The sequence below is a fragment of the Barbus barbus genome (genome assembly GCF_936440315.1).
Source record: "Barbus barbus genome assembly, chromosome: 29".
Lineage (NCBI taxonomy): Eukaryota > Metazoa > Chordata > Actinopteri > Cypriniformes > Cyprinidae > Barbus > Barbus barbus.
The window spans coordinates 30,361,782-30,381,233 of record NC_136757.1 but is presented as its reverse complement, the minus strand read 5'-3'; the positions used below and the strand labels follow the sequence as shown (position 1 = coordinate 30,381,233).

The 19,452-nt window shown below is 37.4% G+C and overlaps 1 protein-coding gene across 2 annotated transcripts in view; it reads left to right on the top strand.

Moving 5' to 3' along the window:
- The first annotated feature begins 2,065 nt into the window (after positions 1-2,065).
- Positions 2,066-19,452, top strand: part of LOC306849614 (dmX-like protein 1) — a 57,664-nt gene continuing 40,277 nt past the window's right edge. For both annotated transcript variants that reach the window (XM_079384778.1, XM_079384779.1), the window contains exons 1-16: positions 2,066-2,200; positions 3,794-3,914; positions 4,624-4,749; positions 6,538-6,612; positions 7,729-7,807; positions 7,888-8,002; positions 9,758-9,824; positions 11,028-11,206; positions 11,560-11,752; positions 12,686-12,854; positions 14,176-14,352; positions 15,398-15,612; positions 16,870-17,524; positions 18,045-18,166; positions 18,244-18,333; positions 19,093-19,294. In XM_079384778.1, the coding sequence (XP_079240904.1) occupies positions 3,828-3,914; positions 4,624-4,749; positions 6,538-6,612; positions 7,729-7,807; positions 7,888-8,002; positions 9,758-9,824; positions 11,028-11,206; positions 11,560-11,752; positions 12,686-12,854; positions 14,176-14,352; positions 15,398-15,612; positions 16,870-17,524; positions 18,045-18,166; positions 18,244-18,333; positions 19,093-19,294 (2,551 nt within the window). In that variant the 5' untranslated portion in view covers positions 2,066-2,200; positions 3,794-3,827. The remainder of the gene's footprint in view (positions 2,201-3,793; positions 3,915-4,623; positions 4,750-6,537; positions 6,613-7,728; positions 7,808-7,887; positions 8,003-9,757; positions 9,825-11,027; positions 11,207-11,559; positions 11,753-12,685; positions 12,855-14,175; positions 14,353-15,397; positions 15,613-16,869; positions 17,525-18,044; positions 18,167-18,243; positions 18,334-19,092; positions 19,295-19,452) is intronic.

Genomic DNA, 19,452 nt, shown 5'->3' with positions numbered 1-19,452 from the left:
CTGAACATTTACAGTAGCTGTCAGAGCAAAAGCAGCTTTAAAGCATCCTATTGTGGATGACATGTCAGCTGGTGTTTTATTAATGTGAAGCGTATCCGTCTCATTCAGCTCTTCACTGAGATTCAGACGCCCTTCACTCTCTTCCTCTCCGCCAAAGCCTCACGCTCACTTAATATTGAATATCATCAGGCGCAGTGCACAATGTCAGGCCATATGAATTATTAAGAGACAGAAGCTGACCAGAGGTTCGTTCAGGACAGAGATTCACCGGAGAAAGAGTACATCTGGTGCTGAAACTTCTTACTAAAGTAGATTCGATGCATACATAAATGTATAAGGTTAACAAAAAAATTAATAACTTTCCATGTACTTGTCTAGATCAACCCTGAATAAAGAGAAAAGAGGTTTAGAGCCAGATGTTTGCTGATACATGTGAAATTTAGCAGGAAACACAAATTATGTTATATTTTGCTATATTCTCAGTCAAACAATCCAAAGAAAACTCTTCTGTCCAGGGAAACAGAGGGGGTGGGTAGCACTGGAAAGGGGTTAGGGAATTTTGTGGATACTCGGCCCACGGGAGGAAGCGGTTCCAGCTGTGCTGGTTGTCATGACAGTAGGCCCGGAGATATCTCCTGAAATGGAACGCACACTTCTCGAGCTTCAGGCAGAGGTGGTGTTTGCTGAGTTGGTGTAGGAACTGTGTCACGTGATGGCGATGTTTGGCCAGGTTCCGGGAGTAGATCAGGATATCGTCTATGTACACGATGACAAACCGGTGGAGGAACTCCTGGAACACCTCGTTCATAAACCCCTGGAAGACGGACAGGGAGTTGGAAAGGCCAAACGGCATGATTTGATATTCATAGTGGCCTGCGGGGGTAATGAACACCGTCTTCCACGAGGTTATAGGCGCTCAGCAGGTCCAGCTTCGAGAAGACGGTGGTAAGACTGATGTTCAGAGCTCTTTATGCTGCAGTTAAATGCTTATGAGCTCTAAAATTCAAATGTTAGCTGTTATCATAACCAGCTGCACCGACACTAACTCAGCAGCCAGTGTGAATAATGACAGCACAGACTCATGAGGGTCAGATGTTCTGATCCGTCCGGTCTGATCACATGACACTAACACAGCAGCCAGTGTGAATAATGACAGCACAGACTCATGAGGGATAGATGTTCTGATCCGTCCGGTCTGATCACATGACACTAACACAGAATCACTTCAGATGCTCAAATTAAAACTGTCATACTGCTGTTGCTGTTTACTGTTAAACACTCAATACATATTTTTATGTCCAAAATATATTTTAAATACATGCAAATATATGTTGGAAACTATATTAAGTTTCAACCTTTATATTTCAAAATGTACTTTAGAGAAAGAAAATATATTTCCAATCTTACAGTAGTCTACATGTAAAGCAAATGTGAATGCTAAGTATTCTAAAGATAAAGTTTTGTCTTGTAAGTAGGCTATATTGTAAATTTAGGCATTGTATTAAATGCAGAATATTGTAAATTATGTTCTTTGCTGATTCTTATTCAAATGTGTTATGCAGTATGTTCACAAAGACAACAAATAAAGTTAGATATGTGACATGTCAATGTATTTTCTTGGACTGAAATACATAGAGGGCAAAAATATATTTTTATATGCTTACATACAAAAAAATTGCAAAAAATATATTGGTAGAAAATATATTTATCTAAATATATTTTGAAACATGTTTTAGCAAATATATATATTTGGCCCTCTTGATATCTCATATATATATATATATATATATATTGTTGACATATGGGCAAGTTTTTGTCTCAAAACTGTCCAAATACTCTCATTTGTGTACTATAAATTAACAGTACATTTAATTAATTAGTCGCATTTACTAACACTAACCCTAACATAACTCATATATTATGAATGCTATTATATTTAAATGTATTTTTATATTTATATATATTGTTCAGATGTGCACTGTTGTTTAAAGTACGCCAATGAGACATGTGACTAACGTGCAGTTTAAATGTGAGATAGCGACTACAACTCCCACAATGCCTTGCGCGCTTCACTTCCTGATCCGCACCGCAGGGTCTCCGCACACAAACATCACCAAATCTCTGTGTCTTAATTATCTCTCATAATGAGAGGAACACACATTATATTTGAGCTTGAACATAAATGAAACCCGTTCCTGAGGTAAGACGCGTGCGACTTTATAAATCTTTCTCATTGCTGATGTTCGCCAGATGTCATGCTAATGCTACGCGGCTAACAACATCAGCAGTTTCCAATGAAACTTAATCAGATGTGTGTTAATCATGATGCGAAGGACATGGATCACCGAAACGGTCCAGAAGCGTGGCTTTTAGATGTCTGTGATGGATTGTCTCGAAATGTTCTGGTTAAAGCTGTCAGTGGGATGTTAGCATGCTAGCTGAGGAGCTCGAGCTGTGACTGGATCTTCTGAGAGAAAAGCAGAAAACTGTGTTTTGTTAGACTCACAGATGATTAAATATTCAAGATAAGTCTGCTATTAGGTCAGAAGTGAATTATCAGACAGTTTAGACGTTTAAAAGAGGTTAAAAACTCATGACTGACCGCTGATCACGTGACTGACTGACACATCACAGTATGACCAGACAAACTGGAACTGTGTCATTTTACTGTTTTACATCAGAACATGTATTATTTATTGTCTCATAGTGTTTATTTGACTTGAATATTATCATAATCATGTAAGAAATTTAAGATGAGACATCATTTGATCAGTTTATAGGCGAGAATAAACAACATGCATGTGTTTGAGTGGCTTTAGAAGCAAAAATCAAACATGACTCATGAGACGCTCATTTTATTTCATTTCTTTTCTTGTAAATTCTATTTATTTTGCATATGGCTTTTTTTACAAGTTGTTCAAATAGAATTATAGGAAACATGAACACATCAGTTGATAAATGAGTAAATATGATTTATGTCAGGTTATTTATGGATATAACATTAATAAATGTGATGTATGTTCAGATATATGTGACCCTGGAGCACAAAACTAGTCATAAGGGTCAATTGTTTCGAAATTGAGATTTCTGCATCATCTGAAGCTGAATAAATAATCTCTCCATTGATGTATGGTTTGTTATGATAGGACAATATTTGTCTGAGATACAACTATTAGAAAATCTGGAATCTGAGGGAGCAAAAAAATATTGAGAAAATCTCCTTTTTTCTTTCCACTCTTCTGAAACTTAAAATGAAAATATATATTGTCCTGCAGTCGCTGCTCTACATTATAGATGATCTCTAGAATTATAGCCAGACATCGTGATCATAAAGCTTGTGGTTTGGGAATATATCTGTGGTTTATGTTCTAGTTACTCATATTTTATTGGACTGTCCCGCTTTTAATGTATGTGGAAAACTTATTTATGAACTCACTTAAAGACTTTAGTATAATTTTGTTAGGAAAATGTTATCATATGTTAATGTACAAAATCTTGTGTAATATAACTTGTTTGCTGGTTTTTATTGTATTCATTATACTTATATTTTTTTAATGTTTTTGCCATGAAAATAGCCTAAGATGCTGACATGGCATTAAATAAAAATATACTACTACTACATTCTAGTAACTTCCACATGAAGAGCAGAGCTGTGTGTGTGTGTGTGTGTGTGTTTGAGAGAGAGAGAGAGAGAGAAAGTGTGTGTGTGCGTGTGTGTATGCAGTGTGTGCAATGTGAGTGCGTGTGTGTTTCTGCTGACAGCAGTCGCTGATTCTCCGTCTGTTGTTTGCAGGGGTTTGTTCTGAAACTCAAGTGTGCCAAGAAGCATGAACCTGCACCAGGTGCTCACAGGAGCCGTCAACCCCGGAGACAGCTGCTTCTCTGTGGGCAGCGTCAACAACCAGCCCTTCACGGTAAACCTGGCCGATACGGCACAACATAACATCTCCATCTAACACAACGTTTGACCAACTCAAGATTTCGGATGTTTATCTAGTCCGTTTTAAACTGCTGATTGAAGTAACATTCTCTTCATGAACCATCTGGTTAAAGAAAGTTCTGTTCACATGAAGTTCAACATGCTGGAAATGCAAAGCAAATTCACTTGTTAAATATCTTTGCTGAAAAGATGCATGAAATATGAAGGCAAATATTGTCTTAATCATGTCCGATATGTTCAGAAATAATGTAAAATAAAAATGTGAAATATTTCTCAGCCAAAGCATTCAGTTTTAGAGGTCGACTCAAAAGATTCAAACTCTTCCTGACTGTCAGTGTAACAGCAGCAGCAGCGATTATTAACAGTAAATGAAAACATTTCAAACATTACATTCAGATTCATTGATAAAATCAGAAAAATTGGCCAGATGCTCACTGTGGTCATCAGTATCAGACTAACTGTGCAATAATTTGCATATATTTGCAGATCAAAATAAACACTTAAATGTGTGTTTTGCATGTTTTCTTTCACTCTTCTGAAACATGAAATGAAAATATATATTGTCCTGCAGTCCCTGCTCCACATTATAGATGATATGTAGAACTCACTGTGGTCATCAGTATCAGACTGTGTGTGTGTGTGTGTGTGTGTGTGTGTGTGTGTGTCTGATGCTCGTGGGACAGGCCTATGCCTCTGGCTGTGACATTGTCATTCTAGGGAGTGACTTTGAAAGGATCCAGATCATCCCAGGAGCTAAACACGGGAACATACAGGTGGGCTGCGTGGACTGTTCACTGCAGGGCGGACAGGTGAGACACACACACACACACACACACACACACATTCCTGTAGCGCAGACATTAGAGCAAAACCAAGGTCATGGGTTCGATTTCCAGGGACTAATCAGGCAAAATTTGGATGAATACTCGAAAAGTAGTCCTGTGCGCGAAAATTGTACTTAAGTAAGTTTCTGTGAAAATGAAAGCACAGAAGACTGCTATTTAAATGTAATGTCTGTGTGTTAATTAGTAGTGTGTTTTTATTTAGTTGTTTACCCCCCCAAAAAATAAAAAGGAGTGATTAAATCTTAATTTGAACACATTTTTAAAGATTAATTCAGTTTTATAATGTTTATGCTTTAATTAGATTGCCACAATTTTGATAATAAATTTGTATTAAATCATAAATCCAGAATAAATAAAATAGACAGCACAGAATTAATAAATAAATGTGACCCTGGAGCACAAAAGCAGTCATAAGTAGCATAAGTATGGCTCAAAATTATTTTTGAGCCATACTTATGCTATTTTACCATTTTATTTATTATACCATTTTTCTTTTATGTTCCTTGAAGATATTTAGTAAATTTCCTACCATAAATATATCAAAACTTAATTTTTGATTAGTAATATGCATTGCTAAGAACTTCATTTGAACAACTTTAAAGGAGATTTTCTCAATATTTAGATTTTTTTGCTCCCTCAGATTCCAGATTTTCTAATAGTTGTATCTCAGACAAATATTGTCCTATCATAACAAACCATACATCAATGGAAAGATTATTTATTCAGCTTTCAGATGATGTATAAATCTCAATTTCACAAAACTGACCCTTATGACTGGTTTTGTGCTCCAGGGTCACATATAAATAAATTTAGAAAAAAATAAAAATGGATTTCATAAGTCCATAAATTATTTTTTGTTAAACTTTTAATAAATTGTTGTAAAATCAAATATTTTTGATGATTCCAATTAATCAGACATGCTTTTGATTACTAAAACCATACTTTAACCATACATTTTCCAGAAATGTCCAGGTATCCAGAAAAGTAAACCCATTTCGTCAGGCTGTATAAGTATTATTTGTCATTAGGGTGAGTGAAGTGTGTTCTCAGGTACGCTGAGCGTCTTGCTCTGGCTAATTATATTGATCCTGAATGAGTAATGAATACTGAACAACCAGCATATGTGAACTCTTTTGAGCTTGCTTGTAGTTTATTATAGATAAAAGGCCAGTTTAGTAGAGTAAAGTATGAAAATGGGACATTGGATATCCTCTCTCTTTATTCGTGTATGTCTATGATTCCCTTCTTAAGATCGACACCGGTGATTTGAGACACGAGCAGCAGTAATTAATGCTTACAGTATCATTTTCACATCAAGATCTGTTTATAACAGTCTGATTGATCATCACTGATTTCTCCTCGACACAGACAGCACTGGCTTCTTAATTGAATCTATATGCATTTTCTGAATTGAACCGAAGTCCTGCATCATCCATAAGAGTTTCCTGGACCTGGACCTGGATGTCATTGACATGCCAGACATGCGGTGGTCTAAACATCCTCCTCGCCTGAAGAGCTTTGAAATGCTCTCTCGCTTTCCCTTAATTAAAACCATCCACCCATAGTGTGCTCACGTTACCAGCTCATTGTGCAGGAAAACACACGAGCGTGGGAACCTTTCTGAAGTGGGGAAACACAACAGACAAACAGTGCAGAGCGTTTGAAGTGATCCGGGAAAGTTTTTAGGATTCAGCAAGAGCATCCGAGCAGGATTATTACTGTGCAACCTTTCTAAATCTGCTCTGTTTTCAGATCGCAGCGTCATACGGAAACATTATTTGTGTGTTTGAGCCGGTGGAGGTCAGTCCACAAGGAAAAGCACAAAAAGTGAGTTACTTCTGGAATAAATGCACTCTTTTAAAGCCTCCATGAATAGGGTTGGGAATCGAAAATCAATTCCCGCTCCAGAATCCGATACTTAAGGTCAAGAATCGGATACTTGATGTAAAATTAAAATTTCAATTCCTGTGTGTGCATCTTTTCTTTTTTTTTTAGGTGGCGAAAAGTGACTGTTAAAAATGTATTTGTCTTTGAATCATTCATTCAAGAGATTCCTCCAGTAATAAAACAAGTAATTAAAAACAAAAAAATATATATTTAAGCAGAAAAGACTCGCTGAGATTAAAAATCTCTTTCACAGGAGTGTCCTGGCCAAAATGGACAGCAATACAATCAGTTTCATCACGGATTTACACAACACAAACAAACTAAGAGCACTTAAAACAATTACACATCATCCAGCCATCTTCCATTTGCTGAATAACTGTTTTAAAATGATACATTTCAATTGAAGAAGATTCCAGTTCTTACCCAGTTCAGTTCGAACAAAAGGAACAGAGAGAGTGTAATAATTTTGTGAACGAAGGAAATATTTCTCAACATTTTTCCATTGCATAAGACAACAGAGATGTGAAGACAACATCCCCAAGATGGCTTTATAAATGATTAAACACCAGTGCGTTTTCTTCTAATAGACAAAGAAGTGAAATCATTGAATCATTCCATTCATAAATTCCATGAGATTTTGTTTAGTTGTCTAATATTTTTCTTCAGAATTGTGAGAAATACAGCCTTTTAAAAGAAAAATCTAAATTAATCCAGAATCATGCAGCTCTATTTTGCACACAAACAGCTCTTAATCGAGTTTTTATGTAGCCGGCTGATTCTTGTTCATGGTGTTACTCAGCAGCAATTACATGTTTTGCAAAAAGAGACACAGAATAAATATGTTTGATATCTACTTTTATTAACCACATTGGAATCCAAACTGGGAATTGATCAAATTCAAATGATACCCAACTCTAGTCATGAAATGCAAAGTCATGGGTTCGATTCCCAGCGACTGCATGAATTGATAACATTTATTCCTTGAATGCAATGCATAGAAGCGTCTGCCAAATGCATGCGTGTGAATGATGTGTTGTGTGTGTTTCTGCTCTGCAGAAGCTGAGTTATCACTGGCAGAAGAGCGGGCAGTTCGTCCTGCAGTCGGTGGCACACATCCTGACGTGGCATCCCTCAGGTACGTGAGGTCAGTGTATGCTTGTCCTGTCTGAGACGGGCTGCTGACCTCTCTCTCTCTCTCTCTGACGCTGTCCGCAGGTTCCTGTCTGCTGACGGGCTCGGCGTGTCTGCAGCTGTGGTGTGACGCTCAGTCCAGCACAGAGACCGAACCCGCTGCTCCTCAGAGCTCCTGGAGATGCGCATGGCAATGCAAGTCAGTGTTCGTCCATCACATCACTCTGAGCTTCTCTGAATACACCTCAGGCACCTCCAGTGTTTTATGCCTTAAAGGAGTAGTTCACTTCCAGAACAAACATTTACAGATAATGTACTCACCCCCTTGAGTACATTATATGGAGAGAAATCCTGAAATGTTTTCCTTGAAAAACATCATTTCTTTACGACTGAAGAAAGAAAGACATGAATATCTTGGATGACAAGGGGGTGAGTGCATTATCTGTACATTTTGGTTCTGGAAGTGAACTACTCCTTTAATTAGATTACCACCATTTTTGATGATAAATTTGTATCAAATCATCAATCCAGAAAAAATAAAATAGACAGCACTAGGGCTGGGCGTTTTTTTTTCAGATTTTATCGATTACTTCAAATTGAATGGTTTGCCACGATTTTATTTTTTAGAAATCGAGGAATTGCGATTTTGAATAGAAATATTACCAAAGGTTAGAATTAGACTCTTTGACAATATGCCAATCATAACAGTAAAGAGAAAAGAGTGATCCAAACGCACGTGATTAACCGCTCGCGAGTGATGCGCTCATATCACACAGAATGTGCTTTTGTGTTGATAAAGATGCGACGCGGGCGGTGGAATAGAAAAACATGAAAGAAGATGGGAGAGAACTTCTTTTAGCTTGAGCGGTGTGTTTTTAGAATGCTGTTTCATGAACGAGACATGAGCGCAACAGTCAAACACGTCCATGTTTACATAGAAAAAACTGTGGAAAAGCAGCACAATCGAATATAAAACCTGTAACTACTACTCTGTCTGATATTTGATGTTTGCATCATGGTGACGGGCTGAAAGCTGCTGTTCATTGTTTTTACAGAACATTTGTAGTTAATAATAGTTTACTTCAGTCATTTAGAATTTAAATTACCTTGACTTTTGAGATTTTTTTTAATGCATTTTCCTCGTATTATTTCTGAATGTATAATATGTATAAGACAAGTTTGTACAAGATGTAGATGTAGTTCATGCATCTCTTCTGGAGAGATATTTAACAAGTGATTTGTTTAACATTTACATCATGTTGACAGCTTCATGTGTGCTGCACTTGCAATACAATTTTCTTTAACTAGAGGTTTAATAAAGGAAAAGGTACTTGAATCATGTTGTAGTTACAGGTACAAGTTGTCTAGTTAATCATAAAAAAATAGATTCTGAACATTCTGAAAAAAATTGAGATTTAGATTTTTTGCTATATTGCTCAGCCCTAGACAGCACAGAATAAATAAATACAAACATTTGTACACCAGATTACAGAATAATTTGGGGAAAATAATGTGAATTTCATAGGGCCCTAATAATTTAAATTTAGTTAAATGTTTAAAAAATTATTGTTAAATTGTATACATTTCATGATTTCAATTAATTATTCATTTTAATTCAATTCAACTTATAAAACAGAATTCAGAAAAATGTAAATGAAAAAAATGGAATTTAGAAAAAATAAAATAGGATTTGGGGAAGAAATAATCCCTAAAGAAAAAATAGTCCCTAAAAATTAAATTTTTGTTAAACCTTTAATAAATTGTTGTTAAATTGAATATATTTCATGATTCTAATTAATTAGACATGCTTTTTGATTGCTAAAATTTACCCATTAAATTTTCCATAAATTTCCATGTATCCAGAAAAGTAAACCTATTTCATAAGGCCGTATGAATATTATTTGTCATTAGCGTGTGAAGTGTGTTCTCAGTAGAATCTCTCTGGTTGTTACAGGTCTGCCGCTCCCACTCACTTCATCAAGTTTTCCCCGGATGGAGAGTTTTTTGCGACCGCAGGACAGGTTAGTGTTTGTACATATATGACATGTGCACATTATTCCAACTCATTCTACTGGTGTGTGTAGAAAAAAGGAGGAAATTGTTGTCGCTGTTCACTCAAAATCTTGTAATCGTCCGGTCCAATATGATGCTCACGTGAGAGTCTGTTTGTTTATAATAAGAAAACAGAATTTCAGATCCACTCAGTCGTGTTGGTTGGAGCATAAGTGAGTAATGATAAACCTTTTCTGCATAAAACAACAATTTATTAGTGCTGGGTAACGATTAATCACATCCAAAATAAACGTTTTTATGTGTGTACTGTGTATATATAAATGCACACACATGCATGTATGTATACATTTAAGAAAATTTTTTATATAAATTATGTGAGTATAAATATATACATGTAAATACATGTACACATTTTCAAAATATATACTGGTATGTGTGTGTATTTTATATATGATTAATATACACAGTACACACACATATTATATAAACAAAAACTTTTATTTTGGATGAAATTAATCATGATTAATCATTTCCCAGCACTACATTTTTTTTTTATTTTTTAACATTGATTCTATTAAATGATGAATAAAGAATGCACATTAGGTGTTATTAATTATATTATATATATTCTATTGTAATTGTACAATACAATAATATTTTGTACATGCAACTTGGTCTTATTATAAATGAAAAATGTTATATTAAAACAATTTACAAAAATATTATATTTTTTATCAACTATTACATTGAAAAATTGTCATTTTTATTTTTTGTTTGTACAAAAATATTTTTAAATTATTGTTTAGAATTTAAAGAATTATTATTAAGACTATTTTAAATCGTATTACTAAAATAAATAAATAGCTGTACAATCAAGAAGAAATGCAGTAAAAACAAGAATGAAATAGAATTGGCGTTAGGTGTTTAAAAAAACAAACTCATAGTGTTATGTAGACATGCATATAAAATCCCTAAAGATCTCAAACAACTTCAAAGGCTATGAAGAAAAATGTCTTTTGATGCTGATGTAAAATGATAAATGAGCAAATGTACCATCAATACAGACACTGCATCTGTTGCTTCTCGCTAACACAGCTTGGAAGCTCTGGGCTGTTATGAGTTTCCCACTGAAACATGTTCACTCAGCTCCTAAATACGGTCTTTCTGACAGGACTAGTATGCACTGTTACTGAGGGATTGTGTTGTTGCAGGACGACTGTCTGGTGAAGGTGTGGTACAGCACCAGTAAATGGCAAGCAGACGTCACCAAACTCTTTGCTCCGCTCGACCTGCACTCCGGAGCCCAGATCAACTTCTCCTTCATTTACCTGGCTCACCCTCGCTCCGTCACCGGCTTCTCCTGGAGGAAGACCAGCGAATACATGCCCAGGTGACCGCTCTGTCCCGCTCTAACAGAGGCATAGATCTTTAATCTCTTTTAAAACTAGATTTGATCAAGTGGTATTTAGCAGATGTCGCATAGGTCATACAAGACTGACTCATGCAGTTTTGCTTAAAGGTGAAGACCCATCTCTACATCTGAAATGTCTTTTACTCCTTTTGTTAATTGTATGCCTTGTACAATTTATTCAGAGATAGCCATGAAAATAGCCTTGATGCTGGCATGGCATCAAGTGAATAAATAAATAAGACCCAACTCAATGCATCTTCTGCAAGATTCCCCTTTCTGTCAAATATATTTGTGATGTAAAATAAATAAGAATATACTGCTACTCCTTCCAGAGGCGCGGTGTGTAACGTGCTGCTGACCTGCTGCAAGGACAGTGTGTGTCGCCTGTGGGCCGAAACGCTGCTGCCCAGCGACTGTCTGCTGTCTGGACTCGGACACAATCACAGCAGCAACGACGTGATGAAGAGTAACAGCATGAAGAAGAGCTCCAGCAACAGCCGAGCGCAGAACCAGAACCCGCTGGAGGTGAGGCGGAGGAACGGAGGAGTGTTCACTAGGCCGGTCAAATCAAAACTAGAATTTCCAATATTCCTCCAATTTAAAATAAAAATCCACATTTGAATGCAAAAACATAGCGTTCAAATTTACATGTGCGGTATGCAATGACGAGGTAAGGGGTGCAGCTTTTTAATGCTTTTTTAGTCTATCCAGTTGAAGCCACTAGATGCAGCGCTGCTACGCTGTTCATTCAAAATATTGCAGAAAAACAGAACATCAGTGCGGAGAAGATCTTGTTTACGTCAAAACTGAAACCAAGCCGTTCACACAGAACACATATTTATCACATTTTCTAGAGGGACCTCTATCAGCGTTGCACTCGCGTCTCGCACAAGAGAGACACAGGCTTAGAAAACCATGTAAAATTAATGCAAGTTTAACTTTTAAAAAACATGTCTCGAGGCTTTATTTTCTTCATCCCACTGCATCTTATGTTTTTAAATGAAAAAGTGCTCTGTGATTGGCTTTCGTTTCTTTGTATTACACGGCAAAAATGATTCTCTTAGTGTTTTTGTCTTGTTTTCTAGAATAAATATCTAAACATTCTTGAATCAAGATGCATTTACTGTACAAGTAAAATGATTTAAGATATTAAGTCGTCTTTTCTGTACAAAAATATACAACTTTTGTTAGTTTTTCCTTAAAAAAAGCAAAAATAATTTTTAGCAGTGCAAACTATGCATACATGATGCTGTTTTGTTTATAATTGTTTAAGCAACTTAATTATATTTGGTTGATGAACGTTATGCACTTTTTCACTTTTTTATTATTTTATTGCTTTAATAAACGTGCATTAGCCTCAGGAGAGAAGCCAAAAACTGAAATTGTGTCTTTATTGATCATATTAAGTCTAGTGTTCACCAATGAAAGAATGCAGCAGCGTCTGCTTTGTGTTTGCAGCTGAAGCTGAAGCCATCGTGGAGAGAGGAGGTGCGCTGTTTATCTCAGCTCTCATACAGCGGTCCTCTGCCCCAGCAGCAGAACAAACACAACACACATCGCACCAACATGCTGCACGCCAACGCACTGTGCCACTTCCACATCGCTGCCAGCATCAACCCAGCCACAGGTAACACACGCCAGACCTTCAGCCTTCACATGTGACACAGACATGACCCAGACATGACCCAAAAAACTCACGAGGGGAAGCTGTGTGCTGGATAAATACAGAGATGAACTCACACTCAGTTCTGCTCAGTTATCTTTGTTTCTGACAAATTAATACAGCAGTGCATGCTTTACTAAACTGGGGTTCATGACTTGATAAAAAGCTAATAATTAATGAAATCCCTAGTAAAAAAGTTATATATTTAAATTACATTTATTTAATACTAGGTATAGTTCAAATCTATTAACATACTGCTTGATGCTTACTGAAATAAAAATTAAAATGAAACTTGTGCGCTACTTGAGCACAATGCACATTTCTTAATATTAAGCCTAAAATGTGTTTTAGTGTCACTACTGATGAGGATTGTATGATCTTTAAATGCAAGATATTTAAAGTGCACCTGAAGTATACTTGCAATAGTTGCACTTTAGCACAGTAAAATATATTTAAGTATATCTTTAGTTAGACTTCAGCACTATTTCAGCACAATTAAAGTGCATTAAGCACAAAATTAGTTGTTTCAATATAGCAGACTATTTCAGTTTAGTATACTAAAAGTGCAATCGCAGGGTATTTTTATTAAATACAAAAATATGAAAATGTATTTGTAGCATACTTGGCTTGAAATAAATGTAATTCAAATACACGTTAGTATAGTTATTTTTCAAAAGGGATAATAAAAGTGTAAAATTAAAATAAATAAATAATTTTAAAATTAAAATATTAAAAAACTTTTAAGTAAATACATTTTAAAATAAAAACAAATCAAAATAAACCTCTTTAAAAAGAGTAATGTATTATTTGTGTATCTGCATGTCATGTGACCGTTAACTGATATCAGAGAACCGTGAACGTGTGTTATTAAACCAAAAGGTTTGGGAATCCCTGTAATAACATGTGACTAAACCTCCAGCATGATTTTTATATATAAACCTTGAAAACAGTAATACAGTGTTAAAGAGCGTTTTATTTATTTTATTTTATTTTTTCCCCTTTTGCTTTTGTATAATTGTAAGTTTTTTTAGGTTGTAAGGGTCTGCAGATGAGACTTTTGGCCTTTTTTGTACATTTAGAGTAATGTTCATTAATGTGTATTGCCCCTGTAAGCAAATACACTTAAACAGTGATTAAACAGGATAAAACTGACTACACATTTCCTCCTGCTGTCGCTCTGAAATCTCATCTCTCTGTAGCTCCCCAAACCTGCTGTCAAAATACATGCAGGAAGCAGTGACCTTTGTCTGAAGACAGATAATGTAAGTGTGATGTTTGTGTGCAGACATCCCTCTGCTGCCCTCCATCTCATCCATGAACGGCTCTGATGAGGAGGAACCGGGCGGCCCGTTCACCGTTCACTGGCTCAATAACAAAGAGCTGCACCTGACGCTGAGCATGGAGGTGTTTCTACAGCAGCTGAGGAGCAGCGGCGAGCAGAACGGGCCCACAGAGCGCTACGGTACCGTGTGCATCATCTGAGCCATGTTTTAGAGGGCAGGACTGATTTACGGTGTTTACATGTGAGAGTGACACTAATGTGAGCATTCGGAGCAGGATGTGAACCAGTCGAGTCAAGATGAGGCAGAACCGTTTATTAAAGGGACAGTTACATTTACATTTAGTCATTTAGCAGATGCCAAAACGACTTACAAATGAGGACAATGGAAGCAATCAGAATCAACAAAAGAGCAATATACGCAAGTGCTATGACAAGCTTCAGTTAGATTAAAATCAATTAATCAATTGACTAATCTTGACTTTTGTACAGAGTTTATCTGTTTAAGTTTAAAATCCATATCCAATATTACACCCAGGTTTTTAACAGTGGATTTAACATGTGAAAGCAAAGGGCCCAGATCAATGTTAGAGACCTTGTTAGTACAATTTGGACCAAATATCATAATTTCAGTCTTGCTCTCATTAATTAATTAATGTCTCTGAGGCAATCAAAAAGAAGTCTCAAAGAACTGGCATGTTCCCGTTTCAGTGGCAGATAAATTTGTGTGTCATCTGCATAACAGTGAAACAAAATATTATATTTCCTGAGAATAGACCCTAATGGGAGCATATACAGGGAAACAGCAAGAAAAAACAGCATAGGGCCAAGGATAGAGCCTTGAGGGACTCCAAAAGGAAGGAGCTGATGAGGAAACAAAGTCATCAAGGTGGACAGAAAAGCTCCTGTCAGTTAGATAGGACCTGAACCACTCTAAAGCAGTGTCCTTAATGCCGACAACATGTTCTAACCAGGAAAGTAGGATATTATGATCAATGGTATAACTTTTGTTTTTTTATTATTCTCAAAGTGCCGGTAACCATTGAGTTGTATTATATGAATCACCAAGGAGCACGGTTTCAGCTAAAAATCTTCTTTACTGTTCTGCTTAAAAAATAAGTCACTGTCTATATGTTTGCAGTTTTATTGGTGTGATTTCTACAGTAATAGGCCTGTGTGAACAGCATGTGAGGATCATATGAAGCTGAAATCTCTCTGTTCTGAGCAGATGCTGATGAGGAAGGGAGCGGTGCTGATGCTGCGGCTCTGGGCTCCGTCTCTCTCCCTGCGGCGGCGGTGGATCATCAGGTGGATGTGCTGCTGGGAGACTGGAACAGAGCAGCAGACATGCTGTTTAGCATCCACCCGATGGACGGCTCGCTGCTGGTGTGGCACGTTGACTGGCTGGACGAATACCAGCCCGGCATGTTCCGACAGGCACAGGTACAGACGCAGATCCTGAGAGAGTTTGTGCTTCCTCAAATTATGCCTAGAAACAACCTAGAACACACGGCAACCACACATTTCTCCTTAGCAACAGCATGCAATCTGCAGTATATATGACCTGTGCTGGCAAAATGAGTAAGTTTTCAAAAATTAGTTATTTTTATTTTCACATTCTCCATTAAAATACCTTCAAAATTATATATGACTTATTGAAATCAGACAAAAAATTTCTGGGCTGCAGCTGTTTGAAGGCGATGGAGTCAGCAGAGTTGATTTTGAGACAAATCCAGTTTAAGATTCCAAAGCAAAATCACTTAGCAACGTTTTATATTTTTCTCCAATTCTTTTCTTAATAATAATTACTATAATATTAATCATGATAGCTATTTTTTATTTTATATTTGTTAATAAAAATAAGAAAGATGCAAATAAACAGTAGTTTAATCAAGAGCAGCGAGTGATTCTGTCTTTTCTGTTAATGTTTGATTAACAGACAGATCTATATTGAGACCTACTGTAATGCATGGATCTAATATAATGTTACACATCAGATTTATCCCCAAACATTAACTAAACGTTCATGTAAAACATAACAGATTATGCTTGTGTGAATATCACCAAGACATATTTCTCAATAATGTTCTTTATACGGAGATCGTGCTGACATTTGCAAAGCATGTGCATATTAGACACCCAATCGCTTTGTTTTCATCAGCATGGGTTTGAAAATCATATTTCACTGGTTTGGACTCATGTCATCAAATTCATTACGAATATTCATAAATCTGGAATGCTGCACTTATCAACAATAAACCTTTGAGAAGCAGGTGCTCCTCTCAGAAAACATACAAATAAAGATGATTTTAGATGTTTAATTACTATTTGGAGCATTGGGATCGCTAGAAGAGGGCTTAATGAACTCGTTTTTGTGAAAACCTCAAAATTAGACCGTGCACATTCACACTCATTTTGCCAGCGCGGGTCACATGTGCAATCTGCTAAATGACTAAATGTAAATGCATACACGCTAGTGCTGTGGCAGGTGACAGAATTTTTTTTGACAGAATGACAATTTTTATTTTGGGGTGAACTAACCCTTTAAAGGCACATTATTTTGATTTAAATGGATAATTAATAAACATGCGATTAGTCGACTAATGCTTCAAGTGAACGGCTACTAGTCGACCAGACAAATCTTTAGCCAAGGGCAGCCCTACTGATCTTTCATCTCTGAAGAGTTCTTTCTGTTCCTAGGTTTCCTTCGTGTCCAGGATTCCCGTGGCTTTCCCCACCGGCGACGCCAACTCTCTCAGCCGCAGCGTGGTCATGTACGCCTGCAACAAAAACGTGGACCTGGCCATCCAGCACGGCCGTCAGCGTCCCGCGGGCCTGCCGCACTCGTCCTCCGCCGCTCTGATCGGGCAGAGCCAGAACAAACCTGCCCCCAGCAGCCTACGGCTCAGCATCTTCACCCCCAGCGTCCTGATGATCTCCAAACACGCCGACGGCTCGCTCAACCAGTGGGCCGTCAGCTTCTCCGAGGACTCGGCCTTCTCCACGGTACTCAGCGTCTCTCACAAGACGCGGTACTGCGGTCATCGCTTCCACCTCAACGATCTGGCCTGCCACTCTCTGCTGCCGCTGCTGCTCACCACCTCGCACCACAACGCCCTGCGGACACCCGCCACCGCTCTGACCTCCCCTGCCCGCAGGAGCAGGACCGCGTCCGGCAGCGTCTCCCAGGACCCCAGCGCCATCTACAGTGAGCTGATCCTGTGGCGGGTGGATCCGGTGGGGCCGCTGTCGTTCTCGGGCGGCGTGTCGGAGCTGGCCAGGATCAACTCTCTGCACACCTCCGCCTTCTCTAACGTGGCCTGGCTGCCCACGCTCATCCCCAGCAACTGCCTCGGTGAGGACCGCTTCCTTACACTGCCAAAAACGATTCTCTTACTTAGTGTTTCTGTCTTGTTTTCTAGTATAAATAACTAAACATTCTTGAATCAAAATGAATTTACTGTACAAGTAAAATTATTTAAGATATTATGTCTTGTTTTCTGTAAAAAAAAACAAAAAATATGTTAGTTTTTCCTTGAAGCAAGCAAAAATATCTGCCAATGGGGCAAGAAAAATAATCTTGTTTAGCCTTTGAATTAAGAAGATTTTTTATCTTGTTCAGTTTTACAGTCTTACATTACCGTACAGGAGAGAGCACTCTGTGTGCAGATTATTTGTGATCTTTTTAATGAGCGAGCGGGAACAATTTACAGGAAAGCATCCCTGTTCGAACTGATTCTCTGCTGCATGGAATATTCATAAATGTGTATTCAGCTCATGAATATTTAATATGTGTGTCACGCCTGTCTGTTCTTCAGCTTGCAGCTGATTGGATGATACTGTTGGTTTATTCATACTTCATTTCCTTCCCAAAGGTGTGTATGGAAACTCACCCAGTGCCTGCTTCATCGCCAGTGACGGACACTCGCTGAGGCTCTATCAGGCCATCATCGAGGCCAAAAAACTCCTGAGTGAACTCTCCAACCCCGACATCTCTGTAAGAATGAGCCTGGCTGTCATATCAGTATATCAAATAGTAGAGTCCTGCCTATCCACAATGTGTTTTTCCTCCAGAAATATGTTGGAGAGGTGTTTAACATCATCAGCCAGCAGTCGACGGCCAGACCAGGCTGCATCATTGAGCTTGATGCCATCACAGACTTTGTACGTATAAGATTCACTACAGACGCTTAATCAGGGCCTAAATCTAACATTCACCACACCTGCTGATAGCTGGGGACTTTTACCAGCCGTGAGACTGTATGTGCATCATTTCATTGAAAAAACAGGCAGAAAAAATGGGGGAAATATGCCTAATTGTAATGATAATGATAATAAATTAATTCAATAAATCAAATTATAAAAATATATATTTATTAAATCAACTATAGATTATAAGTTATAGATTATAAATCTATAAAGAAATATCACTTTGATACTATTGAACTGTAAAGTATTTCACAAAAATATTTTTAATTTTAATAATAATTATTTATATAACAACAGTACAATTATAATATTTTTTTCTTTATTTGTTAAACCATAGAGCTTTTATTTTAGAGGAAAACTGCAGGGAAACTTCTATTTTGAAATGCTTCTCTTTTGTTGACAACAGATTTATAAATGCTTTTCGTTACAAACTTGCAAAGACGTTTGGTGCATGTTGCATTTTCAAATGCACATTATAAATGACTCAAACTCGTTAGAGATGGAGTTCGTGAGAAATTTATTGAAAACTGTAAAACGATAACAGTGCTTAATCTTTGAATGTTTAATAATCACACTAAACCATCTCATGTTCTCAGGCATTGTTAGAAAGGATTAAAACAAGTTATGGGCAAAGTGGCACGTGTAACTAATACAAGAGCATCATGTTATTTCCCAGAGTGCTCAGCGCTCACGTCTCTCTCTCTGTTTGTTCAGCAGGGGAAAGAGACGCAGCTGTTGCACGTGTTCGAGGAGGACCTGATCTTGGGAAGCGAGAAAGTAGACGATTACCTGCAGGATTCTGGTAGAATCTCATTCTCTGCTCGCTTCTTCCTGGTGGTGGTGGAGATCACTCAGAGCGGCAGGTCACTCCTGCACATGTGGCATCTACAGCTGGACGCAGTTCCCGTCATTATGGGTTTGTAATGGAGCTCATGCTTTATAATGTGACACACTTGATTTGACTGAAAAGTGCCAGGTTGGAGTGAGACATGAGTGCAAGTTTGATCAAACAAAGCCTAAATAACAGCATGAGCACTAGGGCTGTCAAAAAAAAATTAGAATTTCGAATACTCA